Consider the following 18,322-nt stretch of genomic DNA (forward strand, 5'->3'; position numbering starts at 1 on the left):
TGAGCCATGCATTGGGCTCCCTACTCAGCAGGAAGCCTACCTCTCCCTCTCCCACTCCTGCTGCTTGTGATCCCTCTCTCACTGTGTCTCTCTGTCAAATAAATAAAATCTTAAAAAAAAAAAGATCACCATCAGAGATCACTATGCCAGATACAGGAATAATGAAAAAGTTTGAAATAATGTAAGAATTATCAAAACATGACTTAGAGATACAAAGTGAGTAAATGTTTCAAAAGTAGTGCCAACAGACCTACTCAAAGTCAGTAAGTAAAAAATGCAGTATCGGTGAAGAGCAATAAAGACAGGCACAATTAAGGGGCGCCTGGGTGGCTCAGTCAGTTAAGCATCTGCCTTCAGCTCAAGTCATGATCCCAGAATCCTGGGATCGAGGCCTTCGATCAAGTCCCACATCAGGCTCCTTGCTCAGTGGGAAGTCTGCTTCTCCCTCTGCCCCCAACCCAATCTTAAAAAAAAAAAGCACAATAAAATGAGGCATGTCTGTACAACCCTACAATTATTTATTTCATAACTGGAAATTTGTACCTTTTGACCCATTTTGCCTATCCCTCTTCCCAGCCTCTGGCAACCACCAATCTATTCTATCTATGAATTTACCTTTTTATTTATTTATTTTTTTAAGATTTCACAAATAAGACCATAGGTATTTGTCTTTCTTTGACTTATTTTACCTAACACAATGCCGTCAAGGTCCATCTATTTTTTTCATAATGGCATGATTTCATTCTTTTTTTTATGGCTGAGTAATACTGCATTGTATACATATACCACATTTCCTTTATCCATTCATCCACTGATGTACACTTTCCATATCTTGGCGATTTTAAATAATGCTGCAATAATCATAGGGGTACATGTATCTTTCTGAATGTTTCACTTCTTTTGGATAAATACCTAAAAGTGGAATTGCTTGATCATATGGTACTTTTATTTTAAATTAGTGAGAAACCTCCATATTTTCCATACTAGCTGTGGCAATTTATCAGCAGTACATTCCTATCAGCAGTACACAAGGATTCCCCTTTTTCTACATCCCTGCCAACATTCAATATTTCTTATCTTTTTCATAGTAGCCATTCTAACAGGCATGAGGTTATATCTCACTGTGGTTTTGATTTGCATTTCCCTGATGACTAGTGATACTGATCATCTTTTGTCACCTTTTCATTTTATTGATGGTTTCCTATGCCATGCAGGAGCCTTTAGTTGACACAGTCCCAGATAACTTATTTTTGCTTTTGCTGCCTTTGCTTTTGGAGTTAGAACCAAAACATCATTGCCAAAACTGATGTCAAACACCTTACCACCTATGTTTTCTTCCAGGAATTTTATAGTTTCGGGTCTTATATTCAAATCTTTAATTCATTTTGAGTTAATTTGTGTATGGTACAAGATACTAGTCTAGTTTCATTCTTTTGCATGTGGCTGTCCAGTTTTTCTAACATCAACAGGTAGTAAAGAGATTGTCCTTTTCCTACTGTTTATTCTTGGCCCCAGGGTCAAAAATTAATTGGCCATGTTTGCAGAGGTTTATTTCTAGGCTCTCTATTTTGTTCCACTGACCTGTTTTATGCCAATACCATGCTGTTTTGATTACTACAGCATTCGTAGTATAGTTTAAAACTGGGGAGCATGATGACTCCAACTTTGTTCTTCATTCTCAAGATTGCTTTGGCTTTTTGATGTATTTTTAGTTTCACAAATTTTAGGATTGTTTGGTTTCTGTGAAAAATGTCATTAAAATTTTGATAGGAATTGCACTGAATGTGTTCATGGCTTTGGGGAGGATTGGCATTTTAACAATATAAATCCTTCCAATCCATGAGCATGGTATATCTTTCCACTGATTTGTGTCTTCTTCAGTTGCTTTCAACAATGTCTTGTGGTTTTTAATGTATGGATTTTTCACCTCCCTGGTTAAATTTATTCCTAGGTATTTTTTTCTTTTTGATGCAATTATAAATGGGATTGTTTTTTTAATTTAATGTCCTGATAATTGGTTAGAAGTATAGAAATACAATAGATTTGTTTATATTGATTTTGTGTCCTACAACTTTATTGAACTAGTTCTAATAGTTTTTTGGTGAAGTCTCTAGGGTTTTGTACATATAATACTGTGTCATCTGAAATAATGACAGATTCATACATATGTTTTAAACACTCCTCTGTACATTGTTTCACAGTTTAAAAAGCTTAAAAAAACATACTAGTTTCAAACTCTAGTCAACTTTCACATAAATGTGCACATGTATACACACACAAATACACAGTTTCCTATCCATCCATCCATCACCTCTCTCTTTTTCTCTATCACCTATCTTATTTTTATAATTGCTTTCCTCAACTTTATCGTAACAGCCATTTCCAGAGAAAAACTATCTGGACCAAACAAAGTCAGGTTCTTCATTATAAAATTACTTGTAATCATCTACTAATACTTAAAAAAACTGATTTCAGTAATAAGTTTTACAATTACCTATGTAATTAATTATTATCTTTTTAAATATGCAACCTTCATGAATGGCTATATCTTTTTATCACCAGGATTTGGCACAGAGCCTATCACATAGTATTCTTAATAAGTAACAATAAATGAATGAACACTACTACAACCTTAGGTTAGGGACTAATGATTTTTTTTTTTTTACTTCTGAAACAGCTCCTTCACTGATTTCCTCAACCTGTCTTCTATCACTCAGATCTATTCTCCATACAGCTATAGGCAGATGGATTTTAGGAGGAAATTTAAGCATGCAGCTTTCTTCTCCCAAAACTCCAGGGACTTGTTATCACTAGAAGTAACCTCTACAAAGGCTCCTGTCCAGTCTCACTATGCTCCCTTCCAAACTTCCAACTCCACAGTCAAGAAAAATGTCTTCATCTCCTTATATAACATCCTATTTTTTATTAGTACCTTAACCCTTTGATCTGAAATACTTTGGCTGATTAATCTTTTAAGCTTCATCTAAGAATAAATGCTACAGGAAGATTTCTTTAACCTACTCAAGATGGATTAGATCCACCTCCTCTGTAATCCAAAATTATGTCTTCTGTTGCATTTTTAAGACTGCTATGGTATTAGTTTGTATGCATTTCTCAGTAGTTTCTGAGCTTCCTGAATGTGAACTGCATGTTAACTCATTTTTTAATCCCCAGAACAGCATCTGACACATAATAGTTAATTATATACCTGATATAGGAATACAGATACATAAAGAGCAGTCACTTTTCACAATTACTACTAAAAATTTCAATAACTTATTTTATATTCTTTCCTGTCATATGGCTTACTTACCTGAAATCTCTATAGATATTATTAAAGGCAAGTGATGCCCCTAGCCTCTTGAAAGCATTGGGGTGAAGTGCAAAGCTGTACAGTCGTTTGAAAAGCGATTTGGTATTTACTGGACTTTTTTCCTGCTGCTGTGGTGTTGTCTGCTTAATGGACCACTTGAGGAATTCGCGAATACACCGACCACAAAAATCTCTTAAAGTACTGTCAACAGGGTCTACAATTCCATCCTAAAATGAAACATAAGATGACAACTGAGTACCCTGGTCTTCTCTGAGTATAACTATAGCATATTGTGAAAATTAATTTAGAGCATTATTCAATAAAAAAAAAGTACTAGTAAAACCAATCAGATTGTTTAGAATCTAAACTCTAATAACTATGCCCTTTTGACATAATGAAAAAACTAAAAAAAAAAAAGAAAAAAAGAAAACTAGGAAACAGGGCACCTAGGTGGCTCAGTAGGTTGAGCAGCTGCTTTCAGCTTGGGTTATGATCCCAGGGTCCTGGAATCAAGCCCCACATTGGGTTCCTTGCTCAGTGGGGAGCTTGCTTCTCCCCTGCCTGCCACTCCTCCTATTTGTGCTTGCTCCCTCTCTCCCTCTCTGTCAAATAAATAAACACATAAATAAATAAATATCTTTAAAACAAAACAAAACAAAAAAATAAGAAACTGAAAAACCCATGCAAAAAAGAGAGAATATTTTAATTATGTAGCAACAAAATAGTCTCTCCTTTCCCTGAAGAAATGCAATGGCTACATCCTAAAAGTTTCTTTCTTTCTTTCTTTTTTTTTTTTAAGATTTTATTTATCTATTTGACAGAGAGAGCTAGAGATCACAAGCAGGTAAGAGGCCGGCAGAGGGGGAGGGGGAAACAGGCTCCCTGCTGAGCAGAGAGTCTGATGCAGGGCTTGATCCCAGGACCCTGAGATCATGACCTGAGCCAAAAGCAGAGGCTTAACCCACTGAGCCACACAGGCGCCCCTCCTAAAAGTTTCTGTTGATGATTTTACCTCATAAGAGAATTTGGGATGCTCAGTTGAAGTTAAAGAAAAAAGATCCTTCTAGGTTCCAAGAAAACTGTAATGCTATATAAAGTAAAATCATATGGAAATGTGGTTCTGAAAATATCAGTTTCTATAAAAGCTGTCTCCTAAAGGCGCCATCTTTAAATACCTGAAAAAAACATTCAAACAAGGAAATTTGAATGTCTTTTTTTTCTTTCTAGGCATAATTCCCTCTTAGATCTGTATAGGAAAGTTTTAACTTGAAAAACTATACTGAACACTGAAATAAGGGAGTTCTTCTACCTAACATCCCCAGTTATTCACTACATGCAAAATCTTTGATTATAGTGCTAATTAGAATTCAAGAAGCAATTAACTGTAGAAATGTAAAGAGGTAATATTTATTGCTTCTCAGAACAATGGTAAATAATGCATGTGCTGACATTAGGGGATTAGCAATTCCTACTGAGAAACGTAACAGACATGCTTTCACTCCAGCACTATACCAACTTCCTATTTCCTCCTTTACCGTTCCTTTCCTCAGCTATCTCACTTTACATTATCATGATCTTATCTGATTTCTTTCTGAAACCCTTCCTTAAGCTCCCTCCAAGGATCAAGAGGGAACAAAAACAGCTAAAATAGAAACATTAGAATAAATCCATCTGAAGGCAAATAAACCATAAGTTAAATTTAATTAAATGTATTACAGGCAGGACTTATTGGTAAACACTGCAGGGAATTAAACCATAGATACCATGTCACCATCCTAATTTAAAATGTTCAGTAACTCCCACTGCCCACAACATGGCATCCAACTAGTGTAACTCTGAGAGTGAAAAGTGTGCTATTATCATTACACACACAACCAGTATAATTAGGACTGTCTTGGACAACCTGCAGCATTGTAGTTGTCCTACATGCAATGTTCTGCTGCTCTGCCTGGCATGTCTCCCCAGCCCGCCTCTCAATAAGCTCCCATGCAAGCAAAACACAACAGGTGAAATCCTCACAAACACACCAAACACCTTCTGCCTTTATTTCCTCTGTACAGATGCCCAGTGTCAAATTTCCTATTTCCTCTGGCTCCTCTCAGAGTTCACAGAAAGTGACACACACATTCAAATTGGAATCAGTTTACAATAACATGGAATTAAAAGATGTCTTTTTGGACAAAGTTGCTATGCATTTAACTGGAGCTTCTGATTTCAAAGTCAATATATGACAAAACCAAATTACAGGAAAAAAACAGGTAAAATCAAAGATGACATTTAAAGGAATCAAACGTAAACTCATTTGCAAAAACTCAGACAATTACAATAAAATCAGTGTCAAAAGACACTAAGGCTTTAGGTGACTTCCCTGCTTCTGTCCTCAATGAATGAGTGATCAAATCTTAATGATTCTACATCTACAGTCTCAGGATTCTAACTCTATAGTCCCAGGGTAGTTCTACAGAAATGAATACTTTTTTTTTTTTAAACATATAATGTATTATTTGCCCCGGTCTGTGAATCCTCAGTCTTACACAATTCACAGCACTCACCGTAGCACAAACCCTCCCCAATGTCTGTAATCCAGCCACCCTATTCCAGCCCCCTATCCAGCAATCCTCAGTATGTTTCCTGAGACTAAGAGTCTCTTCTGGCTTGTCTCCCTCCCTAGTCCCACCCACCTTGTTTCATTTCTCCCTCCCTTCCCCCCAGAACGCCTCCACCTGGCCTCTCAAATTCCTCATTATCAGAGAGATCATATGATAATTGTCTTCCTCTGATTGACATATTTTGCTCAGCACAATACCCTCTAGTTCAGACATAGATACTCTTTCTAGGGCTCTTTAGTTGTCAAATCTGAATGCAAGAGAAAATTGAATAAGCTCAAAAAATTCTTTTTACTCTTAATTACTCTACTATGGGTTATTTTTTTTAAAGAGGATACTGTAACTGAAGCAAAGTCCAAGCACATTCTTATTCACTCCTACTCTACACACACACACACACACACACACAGCCTTCATGTAGATAAATTTTGTCAATTTATAACCACTTTCCCAAAAAAGAGGACAAAATAACAATAACGACAACAAAACTGTGCAGGGGCACCTGGGTGGCTTAGTTGGCTGAGCATCTAACTCTTGGTTTTGGCTCAGGTCATGATCTCATGGGTCCTGGGATTGAGCCCCATGTCAGGCTTTGCACTCAGCAAGGAGTCTGCTTGAGGATTCTCTCCTCTGCCCCTTCCCCCATTTGTGCTCTCCCTCTCTCAAATAAATAAATTTTTTAAAAAAATGTGCACACTGCTTGCAGATATTTAAAAGCAGCACTTCAATAAATAACTATGGCATCCTGTCAGTTAAAATGTCATTTCACAAATTCTCTAAAACAAAAGATATCTTGACAGGTAATGCTTTTTAAAGTTCTAAATATAAATCAAACATAACTAGCTGATGCGAATAATAAGAAAAGAATCAACCATTACTCACCAATATCGTTTCTAGTAAGGCGACAGTATCCTGACTTTCAAATTTCTTATTGCTTGTGAACCAGTGAATCAGCTGCATAACTAGGGGCTCGTATAGTTGCCTTGTCACCTGAAGAACAATACCATTAGAGTTTATTTTCTTTATGTTAAAGTAACCTAATATTGGAAAGAGTTCTGTTTAAATAACAGGAAAAATTAAGTGATAATACTACAATGGTTTCATTAGTTTCCTTTCCTAGTTAAAATTCAATGATGAACATGTTCTTTCTAGCTCTTCCTCCTAAGAGTCCAGCAGAGAAAAATACACATATTGAAAACTTATTGTTCTTCTAACATGGAAGCAGATATTGTTTTTTTTAAAATTATTTGTTTCATTAATTTGATACTAAACATGCATATGAGGTATTCAGGATCAGAGACATTATCATTATTCAGCTAAAAAGCAAACAGTGACCAGGGTGCCTGGGTGGCTCAATCCATTAAGCATCTGACTCTTGGTATCAGCTGAGGTCATGATCTCAGGTTCGCGAGACTGAGCCCTGAGTCATGCCTAGCATGAAGCCTGCTTGAGATTCTCTCTCTCACTCTCCTTCTGCGCCATTCCCCCTACCCTGTTCTCTCTCCCTCTCTCAAAAAATAAAAAAGATAAAGGCATATAATGACCATGTGGTTCCCTATAGCATGATTCACACCCATTTGATGACAAAACCAAAGCCAGATCAACACCCCATGTACACAAACTTTAAAACCCATATCACAGAAGAAGAGACACAGAACAAAGACAACTCTCTCATGCTGCCAAAAAAAAAAGGGGGGGGGGGAGTAAAATCTTTACTACTTGGAGCTAGGATGGAAAAGATCTTGGGTTCTCACTCCAACCTTCTAGAATGTAAATAAAGTTTCACCAGGAGCAGAAAGCCTTGTGGGTCTCTGGCTTTTACAATTCTAGATGTCTGCCAGGCCTGGACTCCTCTCCTATGAAAGGAAATACCCAGGGAGATAGTACTTATATTCCTGGAACCTTGGGAACTCAACCTACTGGCCTAGTCTGGTGTGACCATGCGATCTCATGGGGAGATAAAAGAAGTCTTATCCTTTTGGATCACAGCAATTACCTAAAAAAATTGATTATACATCTATTCCTCATTTTATATGAAAGGTAAAATGTTTATGACAGAAATGAAGGCAAACTTTGTATCTTAAACATTTCTGTGTCTCACAAGGCTAAGGCTCCTATAGTAACACCAAGAAATCCAGGGGAGTTTTATCTCCCCACTGATACCGAGCTCAAGAATGAAGCACTTTGGTATGTACATCATGTCAAAACCATGTAAAATGACTCAGACTAAACAACACAGTCCTCTTGCCCTTGGATATTTTCCCTGAAAAGAGTGTATCTTTCTAACCTTAAGATTAATCAAAGTAAAAATTCTTACCTTTCAGTGTGGAAGTCTAACCTGGTCTTAAAGCATCACTTTTTTTTCCCAAAAGAATTATACTCTCTTATCCACTGTACGTAAATTATATACATATAACACACAAGCATACACACAAATGTATACATATATATATACACACCTTACAGAAATTATAGAAAATGTAAAAAACTATCCATCTGCAGTCCTACATCCCAAAGGTAACCATTGTGAACATTCAAAATCACTGTAACTTTCAAAATGTTTTATTTACACACATTTAAATATACATATACGCATGTGTAAAAATAAATACACATTTTCGTAAACACTTTTCCTCCTACTTTTGAATATTTTCATATAAATACATAAGCTGTATCAATATTTTATTAACTGCCTGGTATATCTCATATATAGATATACCATGATCCAGTTGCCCCAATCCTATTATTAGGAATGCAGGTAAAAGGTGAAAGATTAATGCGATCTGAAGAGAAACCAGAGTATAATGCTAGGTGAAAGAAGTCAAGGAGAGGAAGTCAATTATCATACGATTTCACTTACTTGTTGAACATAAGGAATAACATGGAGGTCATTAGGAGAAGGAAAGGATAGTGAATTAGGGGAAATCGGAGAGGGAGAGGAAACATGAGAGACTGTGGACTCTGAGAAACAAATTCAGGGTTTTAGAGGGGAGGGGAGGTGAGTAGGGGGATGAGTGAGCTTGGTGGTGGGTATTAAGGAGGGCATGTATTGCATGGAGTACTGGGTGTGGTACATAAACAATGAATCTTGGATCACTGAAAAAATAAAATAAAAGTAAAAAAAAAAAAGGAATTTTTGACTATCAGGGATAAATTACTGAAAAGTCACATACACTGCTCTGAGCACATCTCTGGAAATGAAAGTACTGGACCAGAGCTGCAGGTGACCCAGCCTTTTGTCCTGCTCACAAAGAGCCTGTGCCCATTCATATTCCCACCAACACAACTCCCAAGGTCCTTTCCCTACATGCTTGGCAACACTAAACACTATCAATTTTTTAAAAATTGTTGACAACAGGTGTGCCCATGTGGCTCAGCCAGTTAAGCATCTGCCTTCGCCTTAGGTCATGATCCCAGGGTCCTGGGATCCAGCCCCACATCAGGCTCCCTGGTCAGCGGAGAGGCTGCTTCTCCCTCTCCCTCTGCTGCTCCCCCTGCTTGTGCTCTCTCTCTGTCAAGTAAATATATAAAATCTTTTAAAAAACTGTAATAAAATAAGATAAAATATTTAACAATAAAGTGTAAATAATATCATTTTCATCTGAATTTCCTTGTTTACTAAAAAGATTAAATATTTAAAAATATCTTTCATTGGCCATATATATCTCTTCATTTATAAACTATTTGCTTTTTTTTATTTTTAGATTTTTTTATTTATTTGTTTGATAGAGATCACAGGTAGGCAGAGAGAGAGAGAGAGAGAGAGGAGGAGGCAGGTTCCCTGCAGAGCAGAGAGCCCGATGTGGGGCTTGATCCCAGGACCCTGGGACCATGACCTGAGCCGAAGGCAGAGGCTTTAACCCACTGAACCACCAAGGCACCCCAACTATTTGTTTTCTTTATCCACTTGCCTGTTAAACGTTCTTTTATTGGGGTGCCTGGATGGCTCAGTGGATTAAGTCTCTGCCTTCAGCTCAGGTCGTGATCCCAGGGTCCTGGGATGAAGCCCAGCATCGGGCTCTTTGCTCAGCAGGAAGCCTGCTTCCCTTTCTCTCTCTCTGCCTACTTGCGATCTCTGTTAAATAAACAAACAAACAAACAAATAAATAAATAAAAAGTTCTTTTTATCTTCAGTGGAATGTTACAAAAAATTTCCCTACATTTTATATATTATATATACATATATATAATATATAAAATTGTATATATAAAAATTGTAGGTTTTGTGCCATTTAGTATTTTAAATACTTATAAAATCAAAACTGTCAAGACACTGGTATGTCTCCTTCTAAATGTCTGCCTTCTATATTTTGGAGGAAAATCTCCCTTTCTAGGCAGACTTTAGGAAAGACATGGAAGGATGTCTATTATGTAATGATAACAAAATCCATCTAAGTAGCAGAAATCACATTTTGTACGTAAAAATTTTTGAATGCTATGATCCTTTTAATAAATAAAACATATGCACATTTCGAAAAACACATTTTTACAAAGATCTGGCATTCACCAACCTTTCAGCAGAGGAGAAAGTGGCTTTTCCAGGGGAATAAGACTGGGAAAGGGGTGAGGAGATGGAGATTCACTTGGCTTCATGTGTTTGTATGTTAAGTAAAATATTGTATCAATGAAAAAGACCATTCCAATTCAAAGATACACACAGACAGACATACTCTAACTCATTACATTTTTCTGTAATATAGTTATAGTTTGTTTTTCCTTCTCTAATTTCTCATGTTGGCCAACTGGCCTAGTATGATTTACTAAATGATCCATTTCTAACTTAGAAAGCCTCTTCCAGGGGTGTGTGGTTGGTTCAGAGGGTTAAGCCTCTGCCTTGGGCTCAGGTCATATCTCAGGGTTCTAGGATTGAGCCCACTCTCTGCTCAGCAGGGCCTGCTTCCCCCACCCCCCGCCTGCCTATTTGTGATCTTTCTCTGTCAAAATAAATAAACAAAAATCTTAAAAAAAAAAGAAAATAAAAGAAAGCCTCTTCTACCATATATACAATTTTTATGTATACACATGGTACCACTTGGCAGCTCTGAGATCATCCTACTGATCTATCTGTACCTAGTTCAACCTGTTATAATTAACATGGCTTCATTTTAACATCTGCTAAGGAAAGGCTTCCTTTAGTACTCTATCTTTTCAAAGTTTCTTGGTTAGGCTCAAGCAATTATTCTTTCAGATTACTTTTTGGGTTAAAATGAATTAGTTCTGGGCTTTCTGCTGGAATGATACCAAACTTACTGAATGATTAGGGAAAAGCTGACATTTTTTTCAATATTGATTCTTCTATCTCAAGTACAAAGCATGCTCATTTTATATTCATAAAATATACACTGCCTGGTATATTGAAATTTATCTATAGACATTTTGTATATGTATTTGATGCTGCTATGAATGAGATGCTGTAGACATATTTTCCAATTGGTCAATACTAATATTAAAGATATAGGAGAATGCTGGGATGCCTGGGTGGCTTGGTTAGTTGAGTGTCTGACTCTTGAATTAGGCTCTGGTCCTGGTCTCAGTGTTATTACTGAAGCCCAGCATCAGGCTCCTTGCAGGGGATGGACCCTGCTTAAGATTCTCTCTTTTCCTCTCCTTCTATCCCTCCCCACTCTCTAAAAGAAAGAAAAAAATATTTACGTACGTATTCTTGTATTTATGAGAATACTCATATATGAAAATTTTGTAATTCATCAGATTTCTTCTTTCTTAATTTCCCAAGTTTAGTGGTTGGTAGTTTTGGGCTTTCCAGGTTTAATTAAAAAATTATACTTAAAATAATAATCTCTTTTCCTTCCTTTCTATTGTCCTTGTCTGCAGGGAACTCACAGCCCTGTGAGAGGTCCAAATACTAACCACTCCAAATAATTAATTAAATAGGGGTGCCTGGGTGTCTCAGTGGGTTAAGCCTCTACCTTTGGCTCAGGTCATGGTCCCAGGGTCCTGGGATTGAGCCCTGTATCGGGCTCTCTGCTCAGCAGGGAGCCTGCTTCCCCAACCCTCTGCATGCCTCTCTGCCTACTTGTGGTCTCTTTTTCTCTGTCAAACAAACAAATAAAATCTTTTAAAAAAATAATTAACTCAGTACACACAAAGTAATACTAAGCAACCACTCCATACTGTAACTGCTCTGGTTAGTTACTGGAGGAGCCCCTCAATAGGCCAACTCACTTTTCACCTTGGGCTTCTGTCCTGGCCCAGGCACAAGGCAGCATTAGTGTTTCATGCCTGATGATGATTTGGCTCTAGCATTCAGGAGACATTCTCTAACATATTAAAGATAACATTAAACTATACCTAGTTAAATAGGACAAATACCTCTTAGGCTTCTATGGAGAGAATCACTGCTTCTGAAATCTTATTCTGTGGTAAATTTCCAGTTTTAAATAAAAATCCTATTTAATCACAGCACATCTTAGTATTTTGCTGGATTTTATTTTCCATCTCTATTTTCAAATGAATTTTTCATTTCCTTTTATGTGTTTCTTTTTTTGTGTGTGCACCCTAATAGCAGAGATAACCTAGCTACATCAAATAAACTGAGAATTCTACTTTTTTCTGCTTCATTGAAGCAATGAAGAATTTGCCACAAATTCATCAGGAATAGCCCATTTGTCAACATTTCCAATCTTGTACATGGTTACTTATCTCTTCTTTACTTCCTGAGCCTGCAAGTCCTTCTATCAGGGGAGACTGCCAATTCAGCTTAAGATGCCTATCCTATCAGTAACTGTGAACTAGATCAGTGATTCATTCCCAAACTGTGGCACATTAAAAATTGCCAGGAGAACTTTTAAAAGTCCCAAACCCTAGGTCAAATCCCTGAGGAATTAAATCAGTCAGAAGGGGTACCAGCCAAGCAGCAGTATTTAAGATCCCCACAGTATTCCAACCTGTAGCAAGCTCTGATGATCACTGAACTAGACCCAACTTTTTTTTTTAAGTTTTGCAACTGTGTCAGAAGCAAAATCTTTCACTTACCTGATCTACATCACATGCAAGTCGAAGTAGCACAGGAAAAGTTCGCTTGTAGAGCTGGTACATGGGTGGGAAACCCTGACCACCTTCAGGCATCTGAGTGGCTTTTCCCAACATAAACATAACCATGCTGTGTAGAAGCTCACAAGCCGCAACCTAAAATAAGCCAGGAGTTTAACAGAGTTTAAGTTTCCAAGTTTACAAGGGAAGAATATTTTGAAATGTTACTCAATTTAGCCTTTTAAAAAAGAAAAACTTTCAGTTTTCACAGATACAAATTATATAAATTTATATAAATATTAATCAACTGGAAGTAGCACTTCTTATGTAAAATTAACACTCTGTGCACTTTAGTCTGTATCCAAGAGGTAAAAATTGAAACTTAAAAGATTTAGACAAATTGATAGTAGTACATTTAATGAAATATATTTCATTGCAGCCATAACTACAGAACTTTGCCTCATTTGTTAACACATTTTCAACCATCACTTTGAGTAAATATATTTTTAAAGCACCTTGGAAATTTACAAATGAATTTCATAAAAACTTGTGACTATTTGTTTCTCCCAGGTTAAGGAAATAATGATGCACAGATTGGAAATCACTTTTAAATGCCCTTTGTACTGTATTTTCTATTATGAACAGTCTTATGATATATTAATGTTTTGCCACATTATTATCTATTAGATATTTCCTTTTTATCAGTGACTGCTACTTCTAATAACTGAATTATTATTTAATTACCATATTATTGAAAATATAAAATTAATGATATTGGATTGCTAAAATAAATTATCTATTTCCTAACAGATTCAGGTCTTAATAAGCATAGATTCTAAATCACATGTAATGAAAAATAAAAGTACTTTAGTTTGTCTGTTACTAGCTGAAAGAGCTAGTTCTGTGACCCGAGGCAAGAACACATCCAGATAAATGACAGGCTTCATTTCTATAAATGGTACTGCAAAACTGAGTCTTTTTTCTCTGTCCCATGTCACACATTTCTTCATCATTTCATCTGAGGATGCAACTGTTAAAAAAAGAAAATCAGGAAGAGCATGTTTTCATTCAAAATCTTTCTAATACCAATTGCTCTACAATTCATTAGTAAAAGCAGAGTGTTTTAAGTATGTCATTTATTTTTCCTTTTACCTCAGGCATGTAAGTACAACATTAGAAATCACTGACAAACTATTTCTAACTTCAATTTAAAGTAAAATTATTTTTAAACACGTTTAACAGTCTAGAATGCTTGATTTCCATTTTCAGTAAGAATTATTTTAGGTGTTATGTGGAAACATGATAAATAAACAGTATTTTTACTAAAAATCTCCCCTTTGGAAAACATATTTTCCCTATATAGGTTCTAACTTCCTAAATAGCCAAAAGTCACGAGTATATCTAATATGAAATTTAAAAACTAAAAATACAGATGATTTTTTACTAATCTAAAATGTTGATTCCAATCAAAAACACTAAAAATATCCAAATACTATAACAATATCATATTTAAAAAAGATGAACTTTGAATTCCCGACACATCTAATATTTTTTAAGAAGTGTCAACTTAGGGGTGCCTGGGTGGCTCAGTGGGTTAAGCCTCTGCCTTCAGCTCAGGTCATGATCTTAGGGTCCTAGAATTAAGCCCCACATCGGGCTCTCTGCTCAGCGGGGAGCCTGCTTCCTCCTCTCTCTCTCTGCCTGCCTCTCTACCTACTTGTGATCTCTGTCTGTCAAATAAATAAATAAAATCTTTTAAAAAGTGTCAACTTAGATACTGTTTCAAAATAGAAAATGTGCTTATTAACAAATCAGGCTAGAACATTTTCCCAACTAGTAGGGAATTATCCAGACTGCATGGGTATAGTCAAAGCATTCCATTAGGCAGAATACTATTCTTTGTAATCTTATTTGAAAATATATAAATATAAATATAAATATAAACATATAAATCACATATAAGAGCAAATACCAGAATATACCCAAACAGAGGCAAATTTATTTTAAAGCAAAGTTTACCTGTTAGGAGATTTTTGTTTATTTGTCCTCCTAGAAAGCCAAGCATTTGTACTACTCTAATCCTTATTTCTTCTAAGGATCGTGTTTCATTCTGCAAATTTGAACAATGATATATATGTGATGATAACAGAGATAAAAATTAAGGGAATTATGAGAGGAAAAAATAAACTATTTTACGACACTGTTATTAATGTCTCTCAATGGCCCATTATATCCTACATACTACTGTTAATATTATTGCAAATTCATGGAAAGAAGCACATATTTTCCTATTTTGCAGTCAGATATCTATGTACAAAGCCAGCAGTTTCAAAGTTTCAGCAGGACCGTTTACACTCTTAAGAAATACTGAGGATCCCCAAAGAACTTTCATTTGTAGGGGGTCATATTTATTAGTATTTGTCATATTAGAGATTAAAACCTTGACATTGTTTATTATTATTATATTTAAAAATATGAAACCCATTACACTGTTAACAAAGGACATATTTTTAGGACAAGTACCTATATTTTTCAAATAAAATTTAAAAACCCCCAGGAAAGGGACGCCTGGGTGGCTCAGTTGGTTAAGCAGCTGCCTTCGGCTCAGGTCATGATCCCGGCGTCCTGGAATCGAGTCCCACATCAGGCTCCTTGCTCGGCGGGGAGCCTGCTTCTCCCTCTGCCTCTGCCTGCCATTCTGTCTGTGCTCGCACTCTCCCCCCCCTCTCTCTCTGATAAATAAATAAAATCTTTAAAAAAAAACAAAAAAACCCAGGAAAGTGACACTGTTTCACATTTGTGCCTATCTCTTTTCTGTCTGGCTCACTAGAAAACAAATATGGTGATGTTAGGGCCAAACATGGAAGAGGGGAGAGGGAGAATATTTTAATAGTCTTCTTAAATAACTGGGGTTATTCTAAAACTAACGAGTGGTAAGGTCTGAAACCTTAACAATGAATTTTTTTTATAGTCTATTACATTAAGATCCACTGGTCTTTGTTACACTTTGAGTAGATTTTTTTTACCCATGCATGATTTGGTAACATAATATATGAGTCATCTGAAAATACTGGTTTATTCCAGTGATGCAAATCTTCCAAATGCTGACACATTTCAGTACATATGCAAAATAGAAATCACATTTGTTAATATCACCAATCTCTTCAGAAAAATCTTAAGTACTGAGAAGCTGTCAAGCTCATGGTGATGGTTTCAAGTTTTCCAAAATTTAATTTTTGTTTAAAAAGCTTGAATTTTATCATTGGAAACAATCTCAAATGTTTTCGCTGAAGTGACAGGCTCACTCTATTTATTTTAGATAAAAATCTCTGCCAAATACTGAATAGCCATAGTTTGTCTTGTTAGTTGTTCTTTCAAGTAAAAACTGTGTTCATGAAGTAAGTGACTACTTGAGCTCACAGCTCAAAGCACCAAAAAAGTCGCTTTTCCCTGGGACCCCTGGGTGGCTCAGTTGGTTAAGCCACTGCCTTCAGCTCAGGTCATGATCCCAGTGTCTTGGGATCGAGTCCCACATCTGGCTCCTTGCCCAGCGGGAGCCTGCTTCTCCATCTGCCTCTGCCTGCCACTCTGTCTGCCTGTGCTCACTCTGACAAATAAATAAATAAAATCTTTAAAAAAAAAAAAAAAAGTACTTTTCCCTAAAGACAACTGTCACACTGCACTATTCCATTGACTGCTTTATGCATACTTCCTGTTTCATCACAGAACATTAAAAAGGCATGAGTTCAAGGGTCAAGATTTAATGAAGTGCTAAGGAACCGACAGTGTTACCTATCCATTACACCACAGTGCAAATGTCACTGAGTAAAAATAGTTTTGGCCTTGTACCCTGGAACCCACTGAGGTCCTCACTTCAAGAACCACTCTCCTACAGAATAAGGGATTGTGTATCTGTAAAGAAATTTAATTTGCAAAACTTGAGATATGCTCACGTAATTTTATCTTGCCTTATTTATATGTGTTAAAATAATTTAAATATTTTATACAGCTATTCCCAGTTCCATGCAGTCTCTCAATCAAAAGCTATCAAAGATTATGCAGTGGAAAGAATTTACCCTAGAGCTTGCATTATCAGTCAAGACATTAAAAGTTTTTCAAATTTTCATTTTCATTTCATACCTAAAATACTTATTTTCTCTATACTGTTTTCTCTCTTTATTCGTTTTTTCCTATTATATGCCACATCTCAAAAAAACCTGATCTCAAGAAATCATCACAAAAAAACCACAAAAGCTGACATGAATTAAACTGGATAAAATGATATATTTAAGATCTAATATGTAAATGAATCACTCTTATATATCCATAATATCAAGCATATTACTTTTTATTATCCACATTACTTTTTATTACCACATCTGAAGGTGAAGAAAATATGAAAACAAGATCAAGACAATAAACCAATGAATGAGTATTTCTTATTCTTATGGCTAAAAATATACTGAAATTATTTCTATACTATAATTTACATATAAGAATTAACATTTTAAATGAACATTTTTACTTTTCATAAGAATTAGAATCTATTCTCTGCATTAAGGTAATGAAAATACAAGGGATTTCTTACTGATGAAATGTTCTTTGTCTTTTTCAGATGCTTTATTATAACTTTATTAAATCCTTTCTGGGCAGCCCGAGAAAGTGCTGATACTTCCCAGTTGTTCTTGGTCTCATCTATCAATAGTAAACAAAATTAGTTGTAAACAGCATTCACTCATTTTTTTGATGAATACTATGGAGAATACAGAATACTGCTAAATAGATGCATTAAAATCCTAATTTTAATTATGGTTAAAATATTGTTTCTACAACAGAAAAAAATTATAGTGGTTGTCCTGGTTTAAATATCTTTGTCTACTAAAAGAAACATGGTTCCTTGGAGAAGTGACTAACTCCAGAGATTGGGCAGACCTGTATTTATATGGGGAGCCTGAATCATTTTGTGGTTCTAGAAGTAAGGAGCTGCTTAAACAAAAGCAGCCAGCCCCCATTCTTTGTATGGAAGCCAAATCTGGAACAATCTGAGCTTCAAAATTAATAATAATAATAAAAGATTAGATTCACTGGAAAAATAAGAATCCACAAGTCCCTACTAATAAAAATAGGTGAGAAAAGTTACTTCTTACAGTAGCATGCCAGTATACAGGAATGATAGAGTTGAAAAATCACTATTTTGCCACCATCATAGCATTAACAAATACTAGGAAGGATAATCAGGGGACAATAAAACTATTATGGTGGAAATTCAATAAGGGCCAATGAGGAGCAATAATAAACTTAAAAAAATTTTAAAGTACGGTACAAAATTTCTTTCCTGAACCACTTAAGAGTAAATAACCAACCTGATATCCCATCACCCCTCAATATTTTAGTCCTGTAATGACATTCTCCT

The 18,322-nt window shown here is 35.8% G+C and overlaps 1 protein-coding gene across 7 annotated transcripts in view; it reads right to left on the reverse strand.

Annotated features, from left to right (window-relative positions):
- Positions 1 to 18,322, reverse strand: part of PRKDC (protein kinase, DNA-activated, catalytic subunit) — a 249,288-nt gene that overhangs the window by 185,664 nt on the left and 45,302 nt on the right. For all 7 annotated transcript variants that reach the window (XR_006607272.1, XM_045081811.1, XM_045081746.1 and 4 more), the window contains 6 exons: positions 17,498 to 17,604; positions 14,929 to 15,019; positions 13,776 to 13,939; positions 12,913 to 13,065; positions 6,802 to 6,909; positions 3,314 to 3,540 (listed from right to left, as the gene is read on the reverse strand). Coding sequence is in view for 6 of the 7 variants with exons in the window: in XM_045081811.1 (XP_044937746.1) it covers positions 3,314 to 3,540; positions 6,802 to 6,909; positions 12,913 to 13,065; positions 13,776 to 13,939; positions 14,929 to 15,019; positions 17,498 to 17,604 (850 nt within the window). In the remaining variant the exon portion in view is untranslated. The remainder of the gene's footprint in view (positions 1 to 3,313; positions 3,541 to 6,801; positions 6,910 to 12,912; positions 13,066 to 13,775; positions 13,940 to 14,928; positions 15,020 to 17,497; positions 17,605 to 18,322) is intronic.

Source organism: Mustela putorius, unplaced genomic scaffold (genome assembly GCF_011764305.1).
Source record: "Mustela putorius furo isolate JIRA1106 unplaced genomic scaffold, ASM1176430v1.1 tig00000056_pilon_pilon_pilon, whole genome shotgun sequence".
Taxonomy (NCBI): Eukaryota; Metazoa; Chordata; class Mammalia; order Carnivora; family Mustelidae; genus Mustela; species Mustela putorius.